This window comes from Furipterus horrens, unplaced genomic scaffold (assembly GCF_987537825.1).
Source record: "Furipterus horrens unplaced genomic scaffold, mFurHor1.1.pri manual_scaffold_12, whole genome shotgun sequence".
Classification (NCBI taxonomy): Eukaryota; Metazoa; Chordata; class Mammalia; order Chiroptera; family Furipteridae; genus Furipterus; species Furipterus horrens.
The window spans coordinates 91,390,145-91,410,605 of record NW_028327182.1 but is presented as its reverse complement, the minus strand read 5'-3'; the positions used below and the strand labels follow the sequence as shown (position 1 = coordinate 91,410,605).

The following is a 20,461-nucleotide window of genomic DNA, read 5'->3' as shown; positions in this document are numbered from 1 at the left end:
TCTAGAGTGGTAAATCTTTTCCAGAAGGTTTTTGATTTCCTTTGCCCAGATCCATCAGAGGAATCACTATCTGTGGCCGCTATAGCCTTACAAAATGTATTTCTTAAATAGTAGGACTTGAAAGTAGAAATTATTCCTTGGTCCGTGGGCTGCAGAATGGATGCTGTGTTAGCAGTCACGAAAATAACTATTCTCCTACATCGCTATCAGAGCTCTTGGCTGGGTAACCAGGTGCATTGTCAATGGGCAAGTCATATTTTGAAAGGAATCTTTTTTATTTTTTTCTGAACAGATGAGCTGTCCTCCAGGCTTTGTTCCATTTATAGAGCACAGGATGGGTAGATATAGCATTATTCTTAAAGGCCCTAGGATGGTTGAGTGGTGTATGAAAACTGGCTTCAACATAGCTACCAGCTGCATCAGCCCCTAACAAGAGAGTCAGCCTGTCCTCTGAAGCCAGGCGTTGCCTTCTCTCTACCTGTGAAAGTCCTAGATGGCATCTTCTTCCGATAGAAGGCTATTTCGTCTACATTGAAAATCTGTTGTTTAGTGTAGCCCCCTTCACCTATAACCTAGATCCGGGTAACTTGCTGTAGCTTCTGCGTCAGCACTTGCTGCTTCGTCTTGCACTTTGATGTTATGGAGATGGCTTCTGTCCTCAGACCTTGTGAGCCAGCCTTTGCTAGCTTCAGACTTCTCTTCTGCAGCTTCCTCACCTCTCAGCCTTCATAGAATTGAGGAGTTAGGCCCTTGCTGTGGATTGGGCTTTGGCTTAAGGGAATCGTGGAGCTGGTTCAATCTTCTGTCCAAACCACTAAAACTTCCCCCATATCAGCAGTAAGACTGTTTTGCGTTCTTATCATTCATGTGTTCACTGGGGTAACAATTTTAATTTCCTTCAAGGACTTTTCCTTTGCATTCACAACTTGGCTAACTGGCACAAGGTGCCTAGATTTCGGTTTATCTCCGGTTTCACATGCCTTCCTTGCTAAGCTTAGTTATTTCTAGCTTTTGATTTAAAGTGAGAGACATGCTCCTCTTCCTTTCCCTTGACCACTTAGAGGCCATCGGAAGGTTATTAATTGTGTGGAGGGAGGGAGAGAGAGAGAGAGAGAGAGAGAGAGAGAGAGAGAGATTGAGGTAGGGATGGGAATGGCCAGTCAGTGCAGCAGACAGAACCATTTATCAATTAAATTTGCCATCTTATTGGGTGTGGTTTGTGGCACCCCCAAACATTACAGTAGTAACATTAAAGATCACAGAGTGCCATAAAATATAATAACAGCGGAAAAGTTAGAAATATGGCAGGAAATACCAAAATGCCACACGGTGAGCAAATGCTGTTGGAAAATGGCACTGATAGACTTGCTTGTCACAAGGTTGCCACGGCCCATCAACTTGTAAAATATGCCACCTCTGTGAAGTGCTGTAAAACAAAGTTCAGTACAATGAGATATGGCTGCATTAATGTGGACCCCCATTCAGTGTAATTTTGTGGAGAGATTTATCTTCCTTTTAGAAACGCTGCATTATATTTCCTCTAAGGTTTAGCCATTACTATTTGTTTTTAAAGTATTTTATGGTTTCTTACTTTTATTTTTGAAGTTTGGGCACATATATCTATATTTTTTGTAAACCACAGTCTGCTTGAAAGTTACAAGAGAGCGGGATTAACTGACCTGTTAGGGTCTTACAGTGAATAAGTAGGAGGAACTAGAATGATATCTAGGTCTTTTGACTCATGTTAACATCTTTATTCACAATTTTCCCGAAGTGGTCAAGGGCAAATACTGTGGTTTTCTCTCTCAGCCTGTAGCTACTTCAAGGCGGGCCAGCGTATAAGACACACTGGTGAAGGGGAAGGTGTGTCACAAGTTTCAACAGAGATCAGGTGTTGTCTCCCTGTTTGCATTGCCTAATATTTTAAATGTTTTTTTTTTTTTTTTATTTTTCACTTAATTCGTCACTATGATATCCTACTGAGTTAAGCCAGATGCCATTCCAGTGAGAAAATTGTGACGATAGCTTATGGAACATTCAATTATTGCCTGTCAAAATGTGCTGGCTTTAAGCAATATAAATAAGGCATCTCTACTTAATTTGCTTTTTAACCCTTAGACCTGGAAGGACTCAACACCAGCTTCTGAGAAGGAACACGTGGATTCTAATTTAATACCTGACTTCTGGCCTCATCTCCCTTAGTACCTGCTGATCCTAGTCACTCCATTGGACTCCCTTCTCTTAACTGACTTCTGTGTTCCTCAAACCTTGCACAGCTTAGGGGCCTAATACTATTTGTTAAGAGAATGTTTGAAGTGTCAGTGCTGACTTAGCAGCAAAATGGCATATGCTTTAAGGACGTTTTCTAACCATGACTCTACGGATCTCCAGATCTGCATTATTTTTGGGAACAATATACTGGTGTGTTGGAAAGATCGTGGTCTTAAGAGCGTAGACCAGGACTCTTAATAAAAGTCAGGCCAGTTTTGCCCTTTACTGATTCAAGTTACAATCACTTAGCACTTGTCAGGGCCTGGCTAAGATACCACCAGCTCTACTCACAAAGCAATAAAACTAAATACTTTAAAGTGTGGAATATGTGTCTTAAGCCCATGGATTTAAATCCTATTTTTTTCTCCTCTGTAATACGGGATGAGTAAATGACAATTTTTAGGAAGCAACATGGCATAGTGATTTTATGCACAGCTCTGAAGCCGGACCATGACATTAGCTCTGAAATGTTGATCAAGTTATTTTACCTTCTTTGCCCCAGGGTCGTCATGTGTAGATGGAAATAACATTACCAGGGTTGTTGTGAAGTGGATAAAGCATGTCTAATGCTTAGAACAGTACCTGCCACACAGTACGTGTTCAATTAGATACTGTTATTGTCAGCCATAGATTTAAACTGGAAGATGGATAGGAAGTCCTTAGCACACAGTCCCTGGCATGTACATGAAAAAAAAGAGAGAAATGATTGTTAGCAATAACAGGCTACCCATGCTTGCCTTGAAATAATTTGGATTTGTGGGGTACACTTTGAGGAGGGCTAGTGAAATGAATGTTAATGATTTTAGGGGCAAAAGGAATCCTTCAAAACCAGTTACACTGCTTTATTTATTTATTTTTTCAAAGGGGGGCTGGAGGCAAGGAGAACAGGAAGGCAGTAACATCTTCTGATGTCATCTAGGCATGGCGAAGTCACCTCTGCCATAAGGCAGCCATTATCTTCTTGTCTTTGACTTCCACGATATAAGAAGTGTCATGAATATTCATGTTTAAAACAAAACATTTTAAAAATGACACATTGTAAGTACATTCTATATAGATATATAAAACAACACATTGATGTGATGTTTTGTTAGAGCTAAATGTTAGGGATAATTTTTTAGACCTCTTACTTAATCTCCCACTTAAATCTGTGCCACTCCAGGGAAATTAATTATGAAGACATGACGGTATAGGTGGACTGTGTATATCTATGGACACCAGTATTTCCTTTTTGAGTAATAACCTCTTGGACAATACTTTGTTTTAAAAGAATAACTGTACTGAATAGTTTACTCATGAATGCTATGTATTTTTCTCTGTTGACATGACACATGATTGCTTAGAAGAAGTATAGTCACAATATTGAAAATTATTTTAATCCTTCTTTATCTTAACTATGCTTACTAGGAAGCAGGATATAACTCAGTTCATTGGGAAACAACAGCGCCTTTAAACTGGAAATTATTCATGACTGTCGCAAGTAGAGAGGCCTGGGCTTTTGCTTACAAGCATTTCCCATTTCCTTCTTTATTTTTACTGTTTCCCTCATTTATTTATCAATACCTCTCCTTCCCTTTTCTATTCTGGCTTTGTCCTCTCTATCACTCCCCTTTTAAATAATCATTAAGTTCTTTAGAATTCCTTATTTCCTTTAGAATTCCTTTATTCATTAAAGGTACACCTGCTGTTTTATTGGTCTTAGTAGTAGTTGTATTTCTCTAGTATATTGGCATCTTCTCAGCAAGCAGTATCTGTATATTAACGCTGGGACTATGCTAGGAAACATGAACTCTAAAAATTATTTGGACCACTTTCCCTTGCGTGGGCAATAGCATTTGCATTGAATCGTTGGCAGTAAAATGTAGGGACTTGGAGCCGAGGTGATAATGGCAGCTGGTACCCGCCTGGCACCAGGCCGACTTCCTTGGGCCTTGGCACAACTAGGAATTGCAGGCTTCATTTACTCCTCCACGTTCGTCCGATTCCTTCCCTGACGCTGCCGGATGGGAAAGGGAAGGCTGTTAGCGGAAGCTGTTGAGAGTGAGTGAGGATCAGGCACGGCCGTCTATTTCACAGAAGTAGCAGGTGGAAACAAGGCAGAAATGTTGGGGGCCGTAAGCATGCAAGGAGGTTACTTGTCAGAGAAGAGCGGAGAGCGAGGATTAAGGAATCCCCTGAGCTCGAGAATGGCAAATGCTTCGGACACCTGCAGCAAAATCTTCCATCCACAGATGGTGTCCTGGCGGGACCCTGCGGCCCAGCACCCAGGGGCCCAGCACCCAGCGGTTTGTTCCCTCGGTGGCGACCCCTCCCCCGGCTGCGGAGGGCGGGCACCGCCCAGCTGTCACTCAGCGGGCCGCGCTCTCGGCCTCACTCGCACTCCAGGGCCGCCCCGCCCCCGCCCCCGCCCCGCCCCGCCTCCGGCTTCGCCTGCTGAAGTCACAACACCGCCCGGCTACCTGGACGCGCCCGGCGGGCAGCTGCGGGCCCGGCGCCGGGTGGCGGCGCTGAGGGGTCGCCGAGGGGAGCTCAGCGGCGTCTGGTGGAGCCGTTCCTTCGGTGGCCCGCAGGCAAGGGCATGAGCGGGGACCCCCTCTGCCTCCGGAGCGGCTGCGGGAGCGGCGAGGGCAGGGGGCGCCGCTCGGAGGCCACGATCCAGGGCTGCGCCGGGCGACAGCGGGGCAGGAGATGTGCCTGTCCTTAGCGGCCCAGGAAGCAGCATGCACCCCGATGCCACCGACAGCAGCGGTGCCGGCCTCAGCCCCGCGCCGGCCGTGGGCGCTCCGTGCGAGCAGCTGCCGGAGCCCCGGGAGGACGCGGCGGCCCCGAGGGGCCCTGGCGGCGGGAGCTGGCGGCTGCCCGTGGCCGTGGCCGTGGCCGCCCTCGCCGCCGTGTCCCTCTCCTACCTGGGGCCCGGCTGCTGGCAGGGGGCAGGAGGCGCGGGGCCGTGTGCCCTCCTGCTTAGCCTCGTCCTGTACCTGGGCTGCGCCTCGGCCGCCTTCCTGCTCGGGATCCTCTTCTCCCTTTTCTACTGGAGCCGGCCAGCCCCACCGCCCGACTTCGCCGCTGCCTGGAGAGAGCTGGCCGCCGCCGCCTGCCGCCGGCCGAGGGTAAGTACCCGCCTCCCCCTCGCGCGCCTGGCCTCGGCCTGGCCTGCCCGCCCCTGGCCCGGCCGCCGGCTCTCGGAGACCCGGCGGTCGTGGCGGGGCCGGGCGAGGAGAAGGGCACAGTGCTGGGCGGTGGAGTCGCTCCACAGCCATCCTCGGTCACAGCCCTGCTGGCCGAGCCACCATCCCCGCTCCTCGATGCTGCTGTGCAGCGGGCGAGCGAGCGCCAGGCAGCCGTGCACCGCGGTCCCTGGGCGCAGGCGCGGCGCCCAGGGCCGGTCGTTCCAGGGGGTTCTGCTCACCGTTCCCCACGGAAGGTAACTTTGGGACCGTTTCCAGCGGAGGGGACTTGGCTCAGAGAGCCGGACCTGGCCCGGGTCTCTCAGCCAGCCCCTCCCACCACAGCCCGTGTGCGCCTGATACCACGACATCCTGTCCCTCCATGTTGAGGGGCCACGCAGCCCCGGCTGGGTTCCGCGATTGACCGAGGGGGTGCCAGCAGTCCCTGTAGTGCCGTCGAAGGCGCGCTGTCGTCGGTGAGGGAGGGGACAGTAGGGCGGAGCTTAGGGAATAGGGGCCAGAGCAGGATTTTCAAGGAGCTCTTTCCTGCCTCCGCCAGCCGCTACTTTCTCTGCCTGCCAGCTTCCGGCTCAGACCCTTCGATGAAATTGATTCCATCTTAGCCCAGCGCTCACTGCGCGACCGAGCGACACTGTCCTTAACCAAAGTTGCCCAGGCACTTCGTGGTACTGGCTCAACTTCATAAGAATGTTTGTTCGAGGGACCATTACCCGCTCCCCCCGCCCCGGGTTTTGTATTTGTGATAAGACCTGCTTGCTGCTTTGTCAAAATCATCACTGCTTTTCACCAAAAGTACCCCTTCCCGAGTCTGAATGCGGCGGAGAAAAATGGCACAAGAGCGGTAGGTAAGGCAGGCAGGCAGGGTGCTCACTCTGAAGGTGATCAGCAGCTCAGTAGACCGAGAAAGGAACTTCTGTTTTCATCAGTAGTCTCAAAAATTCGTAACACTGACTTTTTTTCCTTAAAAGCCTTCACTTAGCTGTCCATTTTTTCATGTCTAATTTAGAAAGAGTTGGTGAGCTGCTGTATTTTCCCCCTTGCTTTTGTCTACAATGATGATTAAAAAAAAAAGAAAAGAAAAAAAGAACCTCAAGAATTTACTAGTTGGTTTGTTGATCGCTGATTAATTGTAAATGAGGTTGCAATTCTTCGGAGTATTGTAAGTTATAACTTAGTGTGTATTTACTGAGTATTTGGTACAAGCCAGGGGTTATTCTGAAAGCTGGGATTGAACACACAAGACAAGGACTGCCCAGCTCTCGAGGTTATATTCCTACGGGGGATCGATCAGACAGTGAAGACACGGGCTGCTCTGGGATGGGGGTACCTGCCGTGGGAAGAAAAGCGGCTCAGGGTGAGGTGGTTAAGAATGGCTTCTGAGGCGGGTGACAGCCGTAGGGCAGCTTGATTGCTCTGTGTTGCGGGGGGCTGTGTGTGAGAATTTTTGGATATTTGGGTGGCTGATGATTGTTGGTTCTGGCACGCATAAAAAAAAAAAAATGTGCCCTGTAAGTGGGGATGGGAAGTTTAGAAGGTGTGATCAGGGTCAAAGTCACAGTAGTGCGCCCCACCTCTGAGGATCTGGAAGCCTCCTGTTGTGGTTTGCCACCCCGTGCCTAGAAAACTCATTGGCCCACACCTCCAGCTCACTTGCACTTCTGGGTAGATAAAACCTGGATGAACCAGAAAGCTGGTTTAGGAGAGGAATTAGAGAAAATAGTACTTTAAAGGTGACAGTAAACGAAGGGGCAGATATAATCTCTCATGTATATTACCCGAAGATTTCAGGTAATAGAAGAGATGAAGCATACTCTAAGGAAAGCAGATTATTGGTCAGTCTTTTAGAACTTGCATATTACAATAGCCTTCCATAAGAAAATAAGTACATTAGGAAATTTACTTTCTAAGTTATATGTTACTTAAAATTGAAGTGCGTATTATTCACCTATAATTATTTTTAAAAAAATAGTACTGGTGCCTTTAGTTGTGCTGTATTTCTAATAGTATGTGTTTAAGGGTTTAAAAAAAAGTTCTCTTCTTTATGAATGGAACATTTATAAAGCGTGGGGTGTAGTATATCTGCAGTTCTGTGGGAGTGGAAGCTGGACCATCTAACACATGGAGGCGGAGGCTGCTTAGTACTGAACCAAGTGGTGCCTCTTAAAATACAGTGACTGCTTTACTACAAGAAATTTTGACTCAGCATGAAGAATCCTCATTTTATTTTATTTTTTAAAATTGATTTTAGAGAGAGGGAGTGAGGGGGGGAGAGAAATATTTACTTGTTGTTCTACTTATTTATGCATTCATTGATTGATTTTTGTATGTGCTCTGACTGGGAATTGAACTCACAACCTTGACTTATCAGGACAATGCTCTAACCAACTGAACTATCCAGGGCCCTTATTTATTCTTATACATTTGGATTATTCTAGTGTCAGCTATCCTTCAATCTGTCAGTCCTTCTTTCTCTCCCCCCTTCTTTGTTTTGTTCTTCTTGACTTTCTTCTGTAGAGGAAAAAATGCATACATTGTCAGTAGTAGGCAGCTAGAGAAGCCTCAGTGAATGGGGAAGAGGTGTTTTCATGTCTAGGAGTGTTCAAATGCTTCTGCAAGCTTCACAGTGTAGTTACTGGCTGTGAACTCCATGGGTTAGGGCCCATGATCGACACTTTTGTTATCACTTGCTTCTAGTAGGAGCTCAGAAAGTGTTTGCTAATGATAGTGAGGAAAATTATGGCTGTTTGTGGTTCCCCCACACCCCCAATTAATCTAGTATTTATTGTGCATCTCTGATGTGCAAAGAATTTGATTTTACTTGGGTGGGAATCACTATTTTTTAAAAATATTTTTTATTTTTCAATTACAGTTGACATACAATGTAACATTAGTTTTAGATGTATAACCCAGTGATTGGACATTATATAACTTACTAAGTGATCACGCGATAAATCTAGTACCCATCTGACACCATACATACTTATCCATATTATTGACTGTATTCCCTATGTCCTACTTTACATCCCTGTAACCACCAATTTGAACTTCTTAATCCCTTCGTCTTTTTCACTCATTCCTCCAACCCCTTCCCATCTTTTACCTAGTCCCCTGACCCCCCTGCTCCTCTCTGTCAACCATCGGTTCTCTCTCTGTGTCTGAGTCTGTTTCAATTTTGTTTATTTTGTTCTTTAGATTCCACGTATCAGTGAGATCCCATGGTATTTGCCTTTCTCTGACTGGCTTATTTAACTGAGCATAATCCCCTCTAAGTTTATCCATGCTGTTGCAAATGGTGAGATTTCATTCTTTTATATGGCCAAGTAATATTCCGCAATATATATGTATCACAGCTTTTTTATCTGCTTGTCTGTTGATGAGCTCTTGGGTTGCTTTTGTAGCTTGGCTATTATAAATAATGCTGCAATGAACATAGGGGTGCATATATTCTTTCAAATTAGTGTTTTGGGTTCCTTCAGATAAATCCCTAGAAGTAGAATCGCTAGGTCATAAGGCAGATTCATTTTTAATATGTTGTGACAATTCCATACTGTTTTCCGTAGTGGCTGCACCAATCTGCAGGGTAGGAATAACTACTTATTAAAGTAGGGAAAATGATTTTTCATTTCAGGTAGAAATAATATGGTATTTTCAGGTACTAAGGAAACTTTTGTCGTAAGGTCAGGAAGGTTGATACTAAAGTCTTGACCATTGATATTTGGCCTCATTTTAGAAAAGCTTGGGACTTGCTTGCAGGCCAGCAGACTGAAGCTGTGGGGCTCTGGGGCTGGGGCTGGCCTTCTCCTCCTGTTAAAATTGTCAGTCCCCCTTTGCTGAGTAGGCTGTCACAGTCTAAGGTTGTAGTTTGGTCCTGTGCCGGGCCAGTTGGCTCACCTGGGCCGCGAGCCTCAGATTCATTAGTCACAGTTACTTGACTCTAGGGAACAGCAAGAGAAATATGGCAGAAGTGAATCAATAGTTTAGAAAACTTATTTTCATTACTGGGCCAGCATTGTAAAGTGCATCTTCCTATAATGGGGAAAAGTCATGTGCTAATATAATAGCATATGGGAAACTGAAGTCTGCTGCCATGTACAGAAAACAGCAATGAAAGAGTTTTCAAAGTCTAGGCAGAGAAGTTCAAGAAGTTCATCAAATCTAATTAATAAGCATTTACTGATTATCTGCTGTGTATTTGCTCTTCTTATCTTGCCAGATCATTTTTTGCCTAGTTAGTTGCTGAGTCCGTGCCAGGGACATAGTAGGCTTTTAGTAGACCGATTTTGCCTGAATCAATGGATTATTGTTTGAGATGAGGACAGATTTAAGTATCTCATTGACGTTTTTAGATTTGAGATTTCAGCCACAGTTTCCCAGAGGATGGCCAGAGCCTTGCCGAAGGTGTCACCAAGAGCTTGCCTAATTGCTTTGTGTACGTGCATGGCAGTGTTTTAGCGTTGGGCGTGGAAGGTTCAAAGATGAACAAGATACTGCCTGTACCAGCCGATTGGGCTGAGCAGATTGGGCTGGTGGAGCAGACTGGATGGGAAGGCAGATGTTTATGGAGACAGTAAAACATTCACACAGCAACCCATGGCTTCAGTTGGCTTGGGTAGGACTTCTAGAATTCCTAAATGAGTTCTTTGACTAATACAAAAGTTCTTTGAGTAAAACAAAGTTAATTTAGTTACTTGAAGAGAAAAAGGAAAAGAAATAGGAATTAGGGAGAGTATACACAGCCTCTTTGTTACTTTTCTTTATTATGCTAATATGATAAACTAATCCTCAATCATTTGATAATGGATAATGGCATAATACACTTACTGTCTTCAGAACATTTGTTTGCATTTTAACTAGGGGATTTAAGTCAGGGTGGCTAGTGAGAAAAATAGTTTTGGGGAAGATGGCTTTTTGAGAACCCCGTAAATGATAGGATCCGGTCTAATTCTTACTGTGGTGTAAAGGTTGCTTTATTCTATTTTAAATTCATACTGTGTATAATATTTAAATGTAATTTTTAATACAGGTTATGTAATCATATGGTTTTAAAAAAGTAGAAGCATCTAAAAGGGTATGCAGTGAAAAAATCTCTTCCATATAGCCACTATTATTAATAGGTGCTGCTTATTCTTCTAGATATATATATTACACTTGAATAAGCTAATGCAAATATGTATTCAAAAAAGTTTTTGATGCCTATCATCTCTTGATATATAAACAGTGATTACACACAAAGGAGGAATTATTTATTTTCTGTATCTTTATTTTGAAGGAACTATTTCTTAAGGTTGTAAACATAAGATGAAGTTATATATGAATACCGATAACTTCGAAGTCAGAAGATAAAAACATGGTTAAACCTAGGACATAAAAAAAATTTAATCAAAACCAGCATATGTATCCTAAGAAAAGAAGAAAGTGTGTATTTGAATTTAGCAAAACTATCTGAAGGGAGCAATACATACTTTCATAAGTTGTACAAAAATAAAACAAAATAAACCAAGTACACTGGTATAGAGGTGCAGTACGTGTACCATTTGGGATCTGAGTTACCAGTGCGTATGTGAGATGACTCATAGGAGCTAGAAGTGGAAAGGTAGTTTTGGCCCCATCCTGGAAATCCTCAGCTGAGAAAGTAGAATTGGAGACTAGCCAGTTTGTAGGTATGGCAGCTATTGTTAGTTACAGCAGTTCCTCTCTATATTGCGGTTCACTTATCGCGGCCTCACTGTATCGTGGGATTTTAAAAAATATTATACTTAATTATTTATTGCGGATTTTTCGCTATATCGCGGGATTTTGCGGTACTGTATACGTATGTTGTTAAAGTGATGTAGGTTTAAGAGTGTAGGATTAATTTAAGGTTCCTGCTTCGCGGGGGGTGGGGGGGGGTCTAGAACGTGATACCCACGATAAGTGAGGGAATACTTGTTAGTACAGATGGGTTCAAGGATCTTTTCAAGAATGTCCTAACATTGTCTTCAAACAATAAAATCAGCCCCAAACTAAAGGCTCCTCCTGTTTATTCACAAATGGGAGGATTGAAGTCTCCAAACTTGAACGGTCTAGTTGGAAGCTTTATTTCTAACACTCTTGAATCTTAAAATGGTTTGGTTTTGGGTGCAGGCTATGATGTCACCTAGTAATTGAATGTTGCCTTCTTATTTCCCAACCTTATCGTTTGGGGGATAGGAAGTGCCCTAGATTCCTTAAAATGCGTGAATCCTTGTAGGCAGAATGGTGCACGCCATTGTATTGTACTAACAGGTGACTCAGCACGCTTGGTGCTGCGGGCTCAGGCTTCACAAAATGAATAATACCCGTGGAAGGCTGATTGAAATGATGGCATACAAACTTGTGTTTTAATGGTAGCTTTGCTTTTGAAAGAAGAAGAAATACTGCAAACTCGGGGATTTCTGTTTTAACCCTTCACTGTTAGGTTACTTTCAAACTAGGGTTGGTTGGCTGGGTGATGATGAGGGGCAGATAGCCAGCTCTCCTGAGGGGTCTCTTCCCTGGAGCCCTGGGGGCCGGGGCCTGGGGCCATCACTCATCTGGACATCTTGCGTTAGTTCTGGGATGTGTAATTGTGTAATTTCCCAAACACAGTGGAGCTTTCCAGAAAGCCTAGTGGGTTTGGTTATATTTTGATGGGCTTGTCAGCTCAGGTGCTGTTTTTTAAATTTTATTTTAAAGAGATTTTATTTATTTATTTTGGAGAAGGGCGGGAGAAGGAGAGGGAGGGGAACACAGATGTGTGAGAGAAACATTGATCGGTTGCCTCTCCATGCCCCCAGCAGAAGACCTGGCCCGCAAGCCAGACGTGTGCCCTGACGTGGAATCAAACTGATGACCTTTCTGTTTGTCTGAGCGTCGCCCATGCCGCTGAGCTAGGCCAGCCAGAGTTCAGGCGCTGCTTTGGGAGAACGCAGTTGGGAGTGTGAGGTGTGTCCGCTCTGTCCCTGGGGCTGGCAGTGCCCATCAGTTCTTCGCAGCCCTGGTCAGCCCTGGTCCATTTGTCAGCCATCCTGGGGTTTCCACGTGTGAATTGCCATGAGCTGGATGTCAAGAGCAGTGAACACAGTGACTCCAAGTAAAATGCCTCTGAGGCCAAGAGAAAACGGAGTGAATCATGCATTGACACATGAACTTGCTTAGGTCACTAGCGTCTATTTAATAAGCTCTCAATTTTAGTGTAGAACACGTGTCTTGGAAAATTAGATACCTTTTTACAAATACTCATTTGTAAACTCAAACCTGAATTTCCATGGCTCTCTCCCACTTGCACGAGTGAGTTTATATTAATGGTCGTCTAAAATTTTGTGGGCATCTGCTGGTCTGCTCATGCAGGACCTCATTTGTCGGTACCCCTAACTCCCCCCAGCCTGCCTCCATTTCTAGGAGTCTGCAGGCAGCGTCTCCCATATTTGAGAATAAGCTCACGTACGTTTTTCTATTTCTGGTGCCTGCAAGCACTTAAGGACCCATCTCTGCTGAAGCCACTGCCACTACGTGAGAAAGTCCATTTCTTGTTGGGCTGCTCTTGGCTCAGTCCCCGGAAGCTGGTTGACCAGGAGTGCGTGGTCCTTTTGCTTTGTTTCCGAGCCGGAGCCACAGCGCGTGCTTCATAGAAGCTGGGAGTGTTGCCCCGTTTCCCTTACCTGGGCGCGCTTTAATCTGTTCGTTGGCTTTTTTCTACCTCCTCGTTATAGGAGCTGCGGGGCTTCTGCCCTTGTTTGCGTCCCCGGGTGGGACAGCCCCCTTCACTTTTGTTTGCCTTTCCTTTTCACCTGCCCTGGAGAGGTCCCTGGGTCAATCTAGGGCTTTCTCTCCTTGCTCCAAAGCTTCCTCTGGTCTCTAACCTTGAGCTCAGATTCTTGGGCCACCTGCCAGAAGGTCTCTTCCTCCTGTGTGAGTCAGCCTGTGTGTAGAGACACCCGAGGCCTGCGGGCAGGCTCTGCTACCTCCTTAGACTTGAAATTAACATCTTAAATGATCCAGAAATGTCAATGTGTTTTTCCTGAGGCTGTTAATTTCATTTTTTTCCCCCTGTTTAACTAAACCTTTTTGAGGTTTTAACCCCTAGATAAGCTCAGGAAGTTGCTTTGTTTTCTGGATTTGAATTTAGGTCACTCTTAAAATGTTGCCTTTTTTTTTTCTCCTAAAAAACTATGTTCTTCTTAGGCCGCCTTTCCCTTGAGCCCCTGACAATAACCATCTCTCGTCGGCAGCCGTCCGTCTCGAGAGACGATGGTGTAGCTTCTTAAGAGTCTATCTGCACCGCCGAGAATGGCTGTGCAGTCCGACTCGGGAGTGACACGGTATCTGTCTCCTCCCGTGTTGAATCGACATCTTGCGATGACGCTGGAGTGTCCTCTCCAGTGAAGCTGAAGCTACAGAGCCTGGGCAGGGTGATATGGAGGGTCTGCTGTTGCCCATGCAGCAGACCCCCCCTCTCTTCACAGCTGAAGGGTCCAAGGGAAAGACGGAGTCAATACAGCTTGGCTTCAGGTGCGCCGCAGGAGTTGCCGGTGTTGACTACAACGTCAAACCGCCTTAGGGACTCCGGCTCCGTATTTTCTGTCGGGGTTTACTCCCTTAGCCTTTCCCCTGAAGAGGTATGCCGCAAGGCAGCGGAGGTTTTTTGGAGTCAGAGTTTTCCTTCTCTGATGTGCCCTGACTGGAAGATCGAACCAGCGACACTTAGCTCGCAGGCCGACGCTCAATCCACTGAGCCAAACCAGCCAGGGCCAAATAACCATCTCTACACTGGAGATTACATTTATCCCTCAGGCTCAGATCTCTTTTTTGGGCCTCAGACTCATTTATTCAACTGCTTACCTTGGCGTCCCCACTTGGCACTCACAGTGGGTGCTTGAAACTCAGGTCCAGGTGTCCCCATCCCTCTTTGTTGTCCCTCAGGTAGTGACTAGCTCCTGTGAGAGTCTGGCCCCCCCGCCAGAAGGCTTCTTGACACCTCCTTCTCCTCACTCCCCGTATGCAGCCCATCGTCAAGTCCTTGCTTTCATCCGCTTCTTGCACCCTCTCGTGCGTGGTCCCAACCTCCATCATGCCCCACCTGGGTGACTGCAGCAGCCTCTGCCTCCTTACTGGCTTCATTCTTTCAAAGCTGCAAACCCAGCCAAATTCCTCTTCAGCAGCACATTTCGTTAAAACCCATCAGTAGCTTCCTGTTCTTCCCATCTCCTCAGCCTAATCTCCTGTCCTAACTACCTTCATTTCTCCTACTTCATCCTCAGTCCTCCAAGTGCCAGGCTCCCTCTGTCTGGCTTCTTTGCCTGATGCTTCCTCTGCTAGGAGAAGCCCGCTGCCCCCTTACCTAGCTGATTTCTCTCACTCAGTCATCACTTTTGCAGAGAAGCTCTCCCTGTTTCCCATGTACATTCCCAGAGCACCACATACTGTACTGACCGCAGTGGTAGTTTTGTACTCCCTTGGATGATTCTTTCTTTTCCATTAACCCTTGCATTCCATGAAGGCAGACACCCCCTGGGTATCTGATTTAGTAGGTAATAGTGAATAACTGGGAATCAGTCGGGCATACACATCGAGAGGATGGTTTGAGAGTCAGCTAGTTTTCTGAATTTGAATCCTGGCTCTGCCCTACCTAATAACTGTGACTGTGGGCAACTTGCTTGAGATTTCTCTTCCTGCCTGGTGTGGCTCAGTTGGTTGGGCATCGTCCCACAAAGCAAAGGGTTGTGGGTTCGATTCCCAGTCAGGGCACAGGCCAGGGTTGTGGACTTGGTCCCTGGGTCGGGGCGCGTTGTGAGAGGCAGCCAATCACTGTTTCTCTCTCACATGGATGTTTCTGTTCCTCTTTTTCTCCCTCTTTTCCCCTCTCCTTAAAAATAAATAAATAAATAAATAAATACATAAATACATAAATAAATAAATAAAATGACTTCTAAGCTTCAGGCTCCTTATCTGAAAAATGGAGATAGCAAATACCTTTAGGAGTTGTTTGGAACAGTGACATAGGATTTAAAAATACAAATACTTTGTATTTATAAAAGTGCTTTGAATATAGAAAGTTTTAAATGGTAGGTTTTACACTTTTACCTTAAAAAAATTTTTTTTATTAGAAAATCACACAAAAGAACTGTATGGTTAGATGAATGATTATAAAGAGAATACCCTTGTAACTTCCCCAAATCCCAATGTCCGCCCCTCCTAGTCTACCTAAGTAACTCCATTTTGACTTCATAATAATCACTTACTTGCATATCATTATAATTTTATCATTCAAATGTGCTCCTATGAACATTATACTTTATTCTTGCCCATTAAAAACATTTCCCCCCGTCCTTTTCTTTTCATTATAATTTATCTGTTGAAGAAACTGGAGCATCTATCCTGTAGCGCGCCTGATAGGCTGGAATCTGCTGATTGCATTTGAATGATGCAGGTCAGCAGGACCCTCTCCTTTGTATGTCCGCAAGCTGGCAGCTGGATCCAGAGGCTTGGCCACACTTGCGTTTGGTCCCTTCGGCAGGACTATAGAGGTGGTGGTGTAAGATTTCATGGGGAAGCACATACTCTCTGATTGTCTTTGTCACGGTAGTAGCTGTTGATGCCCAGTACCCCAAATCCATAATTTGTTGGGGATGACAAAATGGTGATGTTTTGCCACTTATTTTTTTATATACTTTCCAAAGAGAGACACTTTCCCCCTCATCTACTATTTGGTTACACAGCAGTACAATTCATGTAAAAGCAGAATAAATGCTAGGTTCTTTCCCATTATCAGTCTCCAAGACAGTAAGTTGGTTCCTCATCATCCTCTGAAAGTGACCAATTAGTTGTGTGTTAAGAAAAAAATTGTGAACTCATGGATTTCAACATATTTGATGGGTTTCAATTAGTTGTGATCATTATTTTTTGAAACTTATATAATTCCATCTTTGCCCGTGGGAGCCCTTTGAAGTTGCATCCTGAGTCCTTTTGACGTGACCCTTCTAGTCTATGAGAGTTTTCTCGTGTCTGGTATAACAGTCTATTTCAGGTTTATTTTGAACATTGATAATTGTGCTCACACCTGGAAACAGCCATCTCTCCAAAAAGAGCCCTGATTTCTTTTCATGGGAAGTGGTGTTTCAGGAGCTCATTACGCTTCGGCTCGGGACAGCACAGCCACACCAGCCCCAGCTGGTGCATGAGCCGGCGATGCTCTGTAGGGTGAATGGCTGTCCTGGTTTGCTTAGAATTGTCTTGGTTTTAGCACAGAAAGTCCGGTGTTCCAATGGATAAAAAAATTAACTCATTCTAGATGTAGGGATGCTGCCTTATTGCTATTGGTTTGGTCATTGTTTCTTGGCCTTCTCTGTGGAGACATATGGAAAAAAAGCATCTGTCTTTTGCAGGTAACAACTACCCATAATCTCTCTGTCTTCTTGAAGGCAAGTAACATTGGTTTTGAGTAGTGCTTTGTCACTTTGGCATTTGCTTAGCCTATGTTGGCATTGTTAATGGGTTCAGGGAGATGGCATCTGTGACCTCAGTTTGATTCATTAACCTGAATGTGAATTCAGTGGATAAATATGTGCACTACAGGAGTCGTACCGTGACTGTCATAAAGTAATTTTCATAGTTACACTTGATATTTATTGCACTCGGTGTATGCAGGTACATATATGTATTTCCCGATTTTATTTTTATTTCTACCATGTGACGTAGGGACTGGCAATCTCTTCTTGCTGATGGGAAAATTGAGGTTTAGAGAGGCTTAAAATGTGTCCAGGCAAAGGGGAGAACTAGGCATGAGACCCCGGTCTGTCTTACTCTGGGCTTGCACACTGAGCTGTCTCTGGAAAGGGGACAGGGCCGGCAGCGGGCCTGAGCAGGTCTGCCTGGAGCCTCCTGTAGCATGTGGGCTTTTTATTTCGTGTGGGAAAGATGTCACATTGTGATTTTGAGAGTTCGTTTATTAAAGCCTGGGGACTGGGAAAGAAAGAAGGGCTTAGGACAGAAGAAGCAACAGGAGAGAGCTGGGGCGCAGCTGCGCTGGCTCACTGGGAGTATTATGGGGAAGAAGTGAGCTCCCTGGCCAGTCCGAGAAAAGGGGGCCTTGGGGACAGGTTCAGGGATTTAGCCCGGGATGAGCTGCCACTGCCCATTACTCCCCTTGTTGCAAGTCTCTTGGGGTCCCTTAGAATTTAGGAGGTGCGTGCCTGTGGGGGAAGGAGAGGGGGGAGGGAGTCGTGGGCGTGATCCCAGGAGGGTGGGCGCAAGCTGAGTCTTTCATCTTGAGGGCTTTTAAAGGCTGGCCGTTAGGGCAGGTCTTAGGGGAGGATCTCTGTGAAATATTCATCAGCTTTTCCAGATGTGTCCTTTCAGGGTCGTGGTCTCCACTGATTGGTGGGTGCCAGGAGACGGGGGTCACTACTCATCACAGCTGCTCCCGGCCATGCCTGCCTGGTTCTGCGGCTTTTCTGGGCCTGGAGCTGAAACACAACTGAGGCCTGGATGCTCTCTCTAGGGAGCAAAGGCCAGGGAGTCTACACCGCATGGCGAGGGATGAGTCAGAGGAGGAGGGCCCTCCTGGGGGTGACCTTCTGTACCTGGCCGCTAATTGCTTGGCCATTGGGCTCAGCTCTCTGTCTCAGTATCTCCATTCGACTTGCCCAGGAATTTTCCTAGCTTCTTACTCTCCTACCTCATAGCCACTTTATTACCCTTCTAATTACTCAAGATAAGCCTGGCCTGATTCAGGTTTAGGAAAAACAAACTTGAGACAGCGGAATATTCTAGGATCTGTTAGGGATTTGTCACTATAGAGGTCGCAGAATGAACTAGGATGTCACAGCTGCCCCTTACTTGAGGGGTCATAAATAAACCCAGTGTTTTCCCCACAAGGAGGAGATTTATTATCTTAAAAAAAATGCACAATTCAGAAGTAGGATGGGCCCAGGGGTGGGGCAGGCTCCCTGTGCAGAGCATCAAGCCTCCAGCACCAGGTCTCTGTGTTTTTCTTAGCTCTGCCTTCCCTGGGAGTGGGATTAGCCCTCAGACTATGGCCCATAAGACTGCAGCAGCCTTGGATGCCACAGCGACAGGATGATATCCAGAGGAACAAGGAAAACGTCCTTAGCAACGCCTGTGGCATGTTCCCTTCACATCCACTTTGGCCAGGGCTGGGGACGCACCCATTCCTACCCCGTTGTTGGTGCGGGGACAGAATTTCTGGGTGGGCTTAGCAGTCTAGAAGTGGGTCACTCAGAGGGGAAGGAAGTCAAAACAATGAGTATTTCACTTCACGTCACAGTTCTTCCTGACTTCTCCTTTTAGCTTGTCTTTCACGCTCTCCCTCTTCACGTATAGAAATCAAATCAACCTGGTGTTCCTAATTTACCTCTGTGTGATGTCGGTGTGCACCCGTGTGCCCTGGAAGACCTTTGCCCCGTTTCTACACATTCATTTATGGCTGTTAAAGGTCTGAGTCCATGCTTGCATCCAGTCAGCTTTGCCACGCTTTTCATGTCTGCCCAATAAACATTTATTGAGGGGAGGAGCGGGAAGGTCTAGGTTAATTCCGGGTTCCTGGCTTGGGCGGTAGAGTGGACACAGGTCTCTTAGGTGCAGGTCTGTGACGGTGGGATTTAGTGAAGTACGGTTTGGCTCTGTCGATTCTGAGATACCTTATTGATACGTTGAGCTCTGAAATTTGAGGGAGAGACCAGGGCAAAACTAGTAGATTTGCTAGTGGTCAGTGCACATGCGGGGTGAAAATACAGGCTTGATGGGACAGTCAAGGGTAGCCTGGAATGGTTGAAAGGCCACGGGAGGAAGGGCAGGCAGAGAGGTACCCGCTGAGTGGGAGGGAAAAGCCTAAAGACAGTGAACGGAGGGAAAAGCCCAGAGAGGCTGAGAAAGGCTGGGAACAGATGGCCATTGTTGTCAGGAGGAGCCCAGAGGCCGAGAAGGAGGACCGAGACGTGCCCGCCGCTCGGACAGCGTGCAGGTCTTGGAGACCTGTGCCCGTGTCGCTCGGGAGGTCAGGGTGGACCTGGGGGCGGATGTGATGTCGTCCTGGCTGATGAGCTGGTGGGGGCCGAGGAAGCAGAGGCAGCGTGGGGGCCGTGCTGGAGAAGCCTGGCTGGGAAGGAAGGAGGGCCGCGCTCACAGCCTGATGTGTTGTGTGTGTTCAGGGCGTTTTTGGTGGTTAGGGGAGAGATTTAAGCACACCTCTGGGTTAAAGGGAAGTCTTGTAAATCAGGGAGGAAGGGCCTGAAAATCTCTGACATACGGTGTATGATTGATGGCGTGGTGTCCAGGCAGGCAGGATCGGAGCACAGGTGGACGGTTAGGCTTGCGACCAACGTGCAAAAGGTAACAACGGGAGCAGATCGAGAGGACTCTGTGGGAGGCTGGCGGGGGATTAAGATATTTCCATGCTGGGTCCCCTCAGCTTTTCTTGGTAAGCGGGAGGCAGAAGCAATTCCTGGTAGTGCGGAGAATAACACGCATGAAGACCAATTTTAAGAGAGGTGTTAGAGGTTTAGGGAAATGTTATTGGAGACAGGGACAGCAGAAACGTTTATTGGTCCCTTCCTGCGTACCAGGGTCTGTACTAAGTACTTTGCACTCTCATTCAATCCCTGCGGTGACACCAGGAGATAGTTATCGTTATCCCTATTTTATGGGACAGGAAGTAGTTTTAAAGAGGTTAAGTTACTTGCCAGAGGTGACAAGCAATGAATGAGGGATCCAGGCTTTTTCTGACCCAGGAGCCGCCCTGTCCCGCCCACGGAAGAGAAATACAGCGAAGACAAGCGTGTGGATTGTTTTAGAACTCAGCGTAGGACAACGTGGTGACAATGCCCGCTGGCATGGTTGTGATATTGTTGTAGGAGGAGCACTCAGCTCCCGCCTGAGGGGAAGAAGCCAGGCTGGGGCACGTCCCGCACGACCGGGTCCGGGCGCAGGTGTCCTCGATAAGAGTTGCTCAGGCGTCACTAACCCGAGAAGGAACTGCGGCCCGGAAG

At 46.4% G+C, this 20,461-nt stretch overlaps 1 protein-coding gene across 3 annotated transcripts in view; it reads left to right on the top strand.

Moving 5' to 3' along the window:
• Window positions 1-4,706: 4,706 nt before the first annotated feature.
• SNX25 (sorting nexin 25) overlaps window positions 4,707-20,461 on the top strand; it is an 87,557-nt gene continuing 71,802 nt past the window's right edge. For 2 of the 3 annotated variants that reach the window (XM_090258760.1, XM_090258759.1), the window contains exon 1: window positions 4,710-5,381. In XM_090258760.1, the coding sequence (XP_090114886.1) occupies window positions 4,992-5,381 (390 nt within the window). In that variant the 5' untranslated portion in view covers window positions 4,710-4,991. Of the gene's footprint in view, window positions 5,382-20,461 lie in introns of all 3 variants that reach the window. The other variant, XR_016507500.1, reaches the window with a different exon arrangement.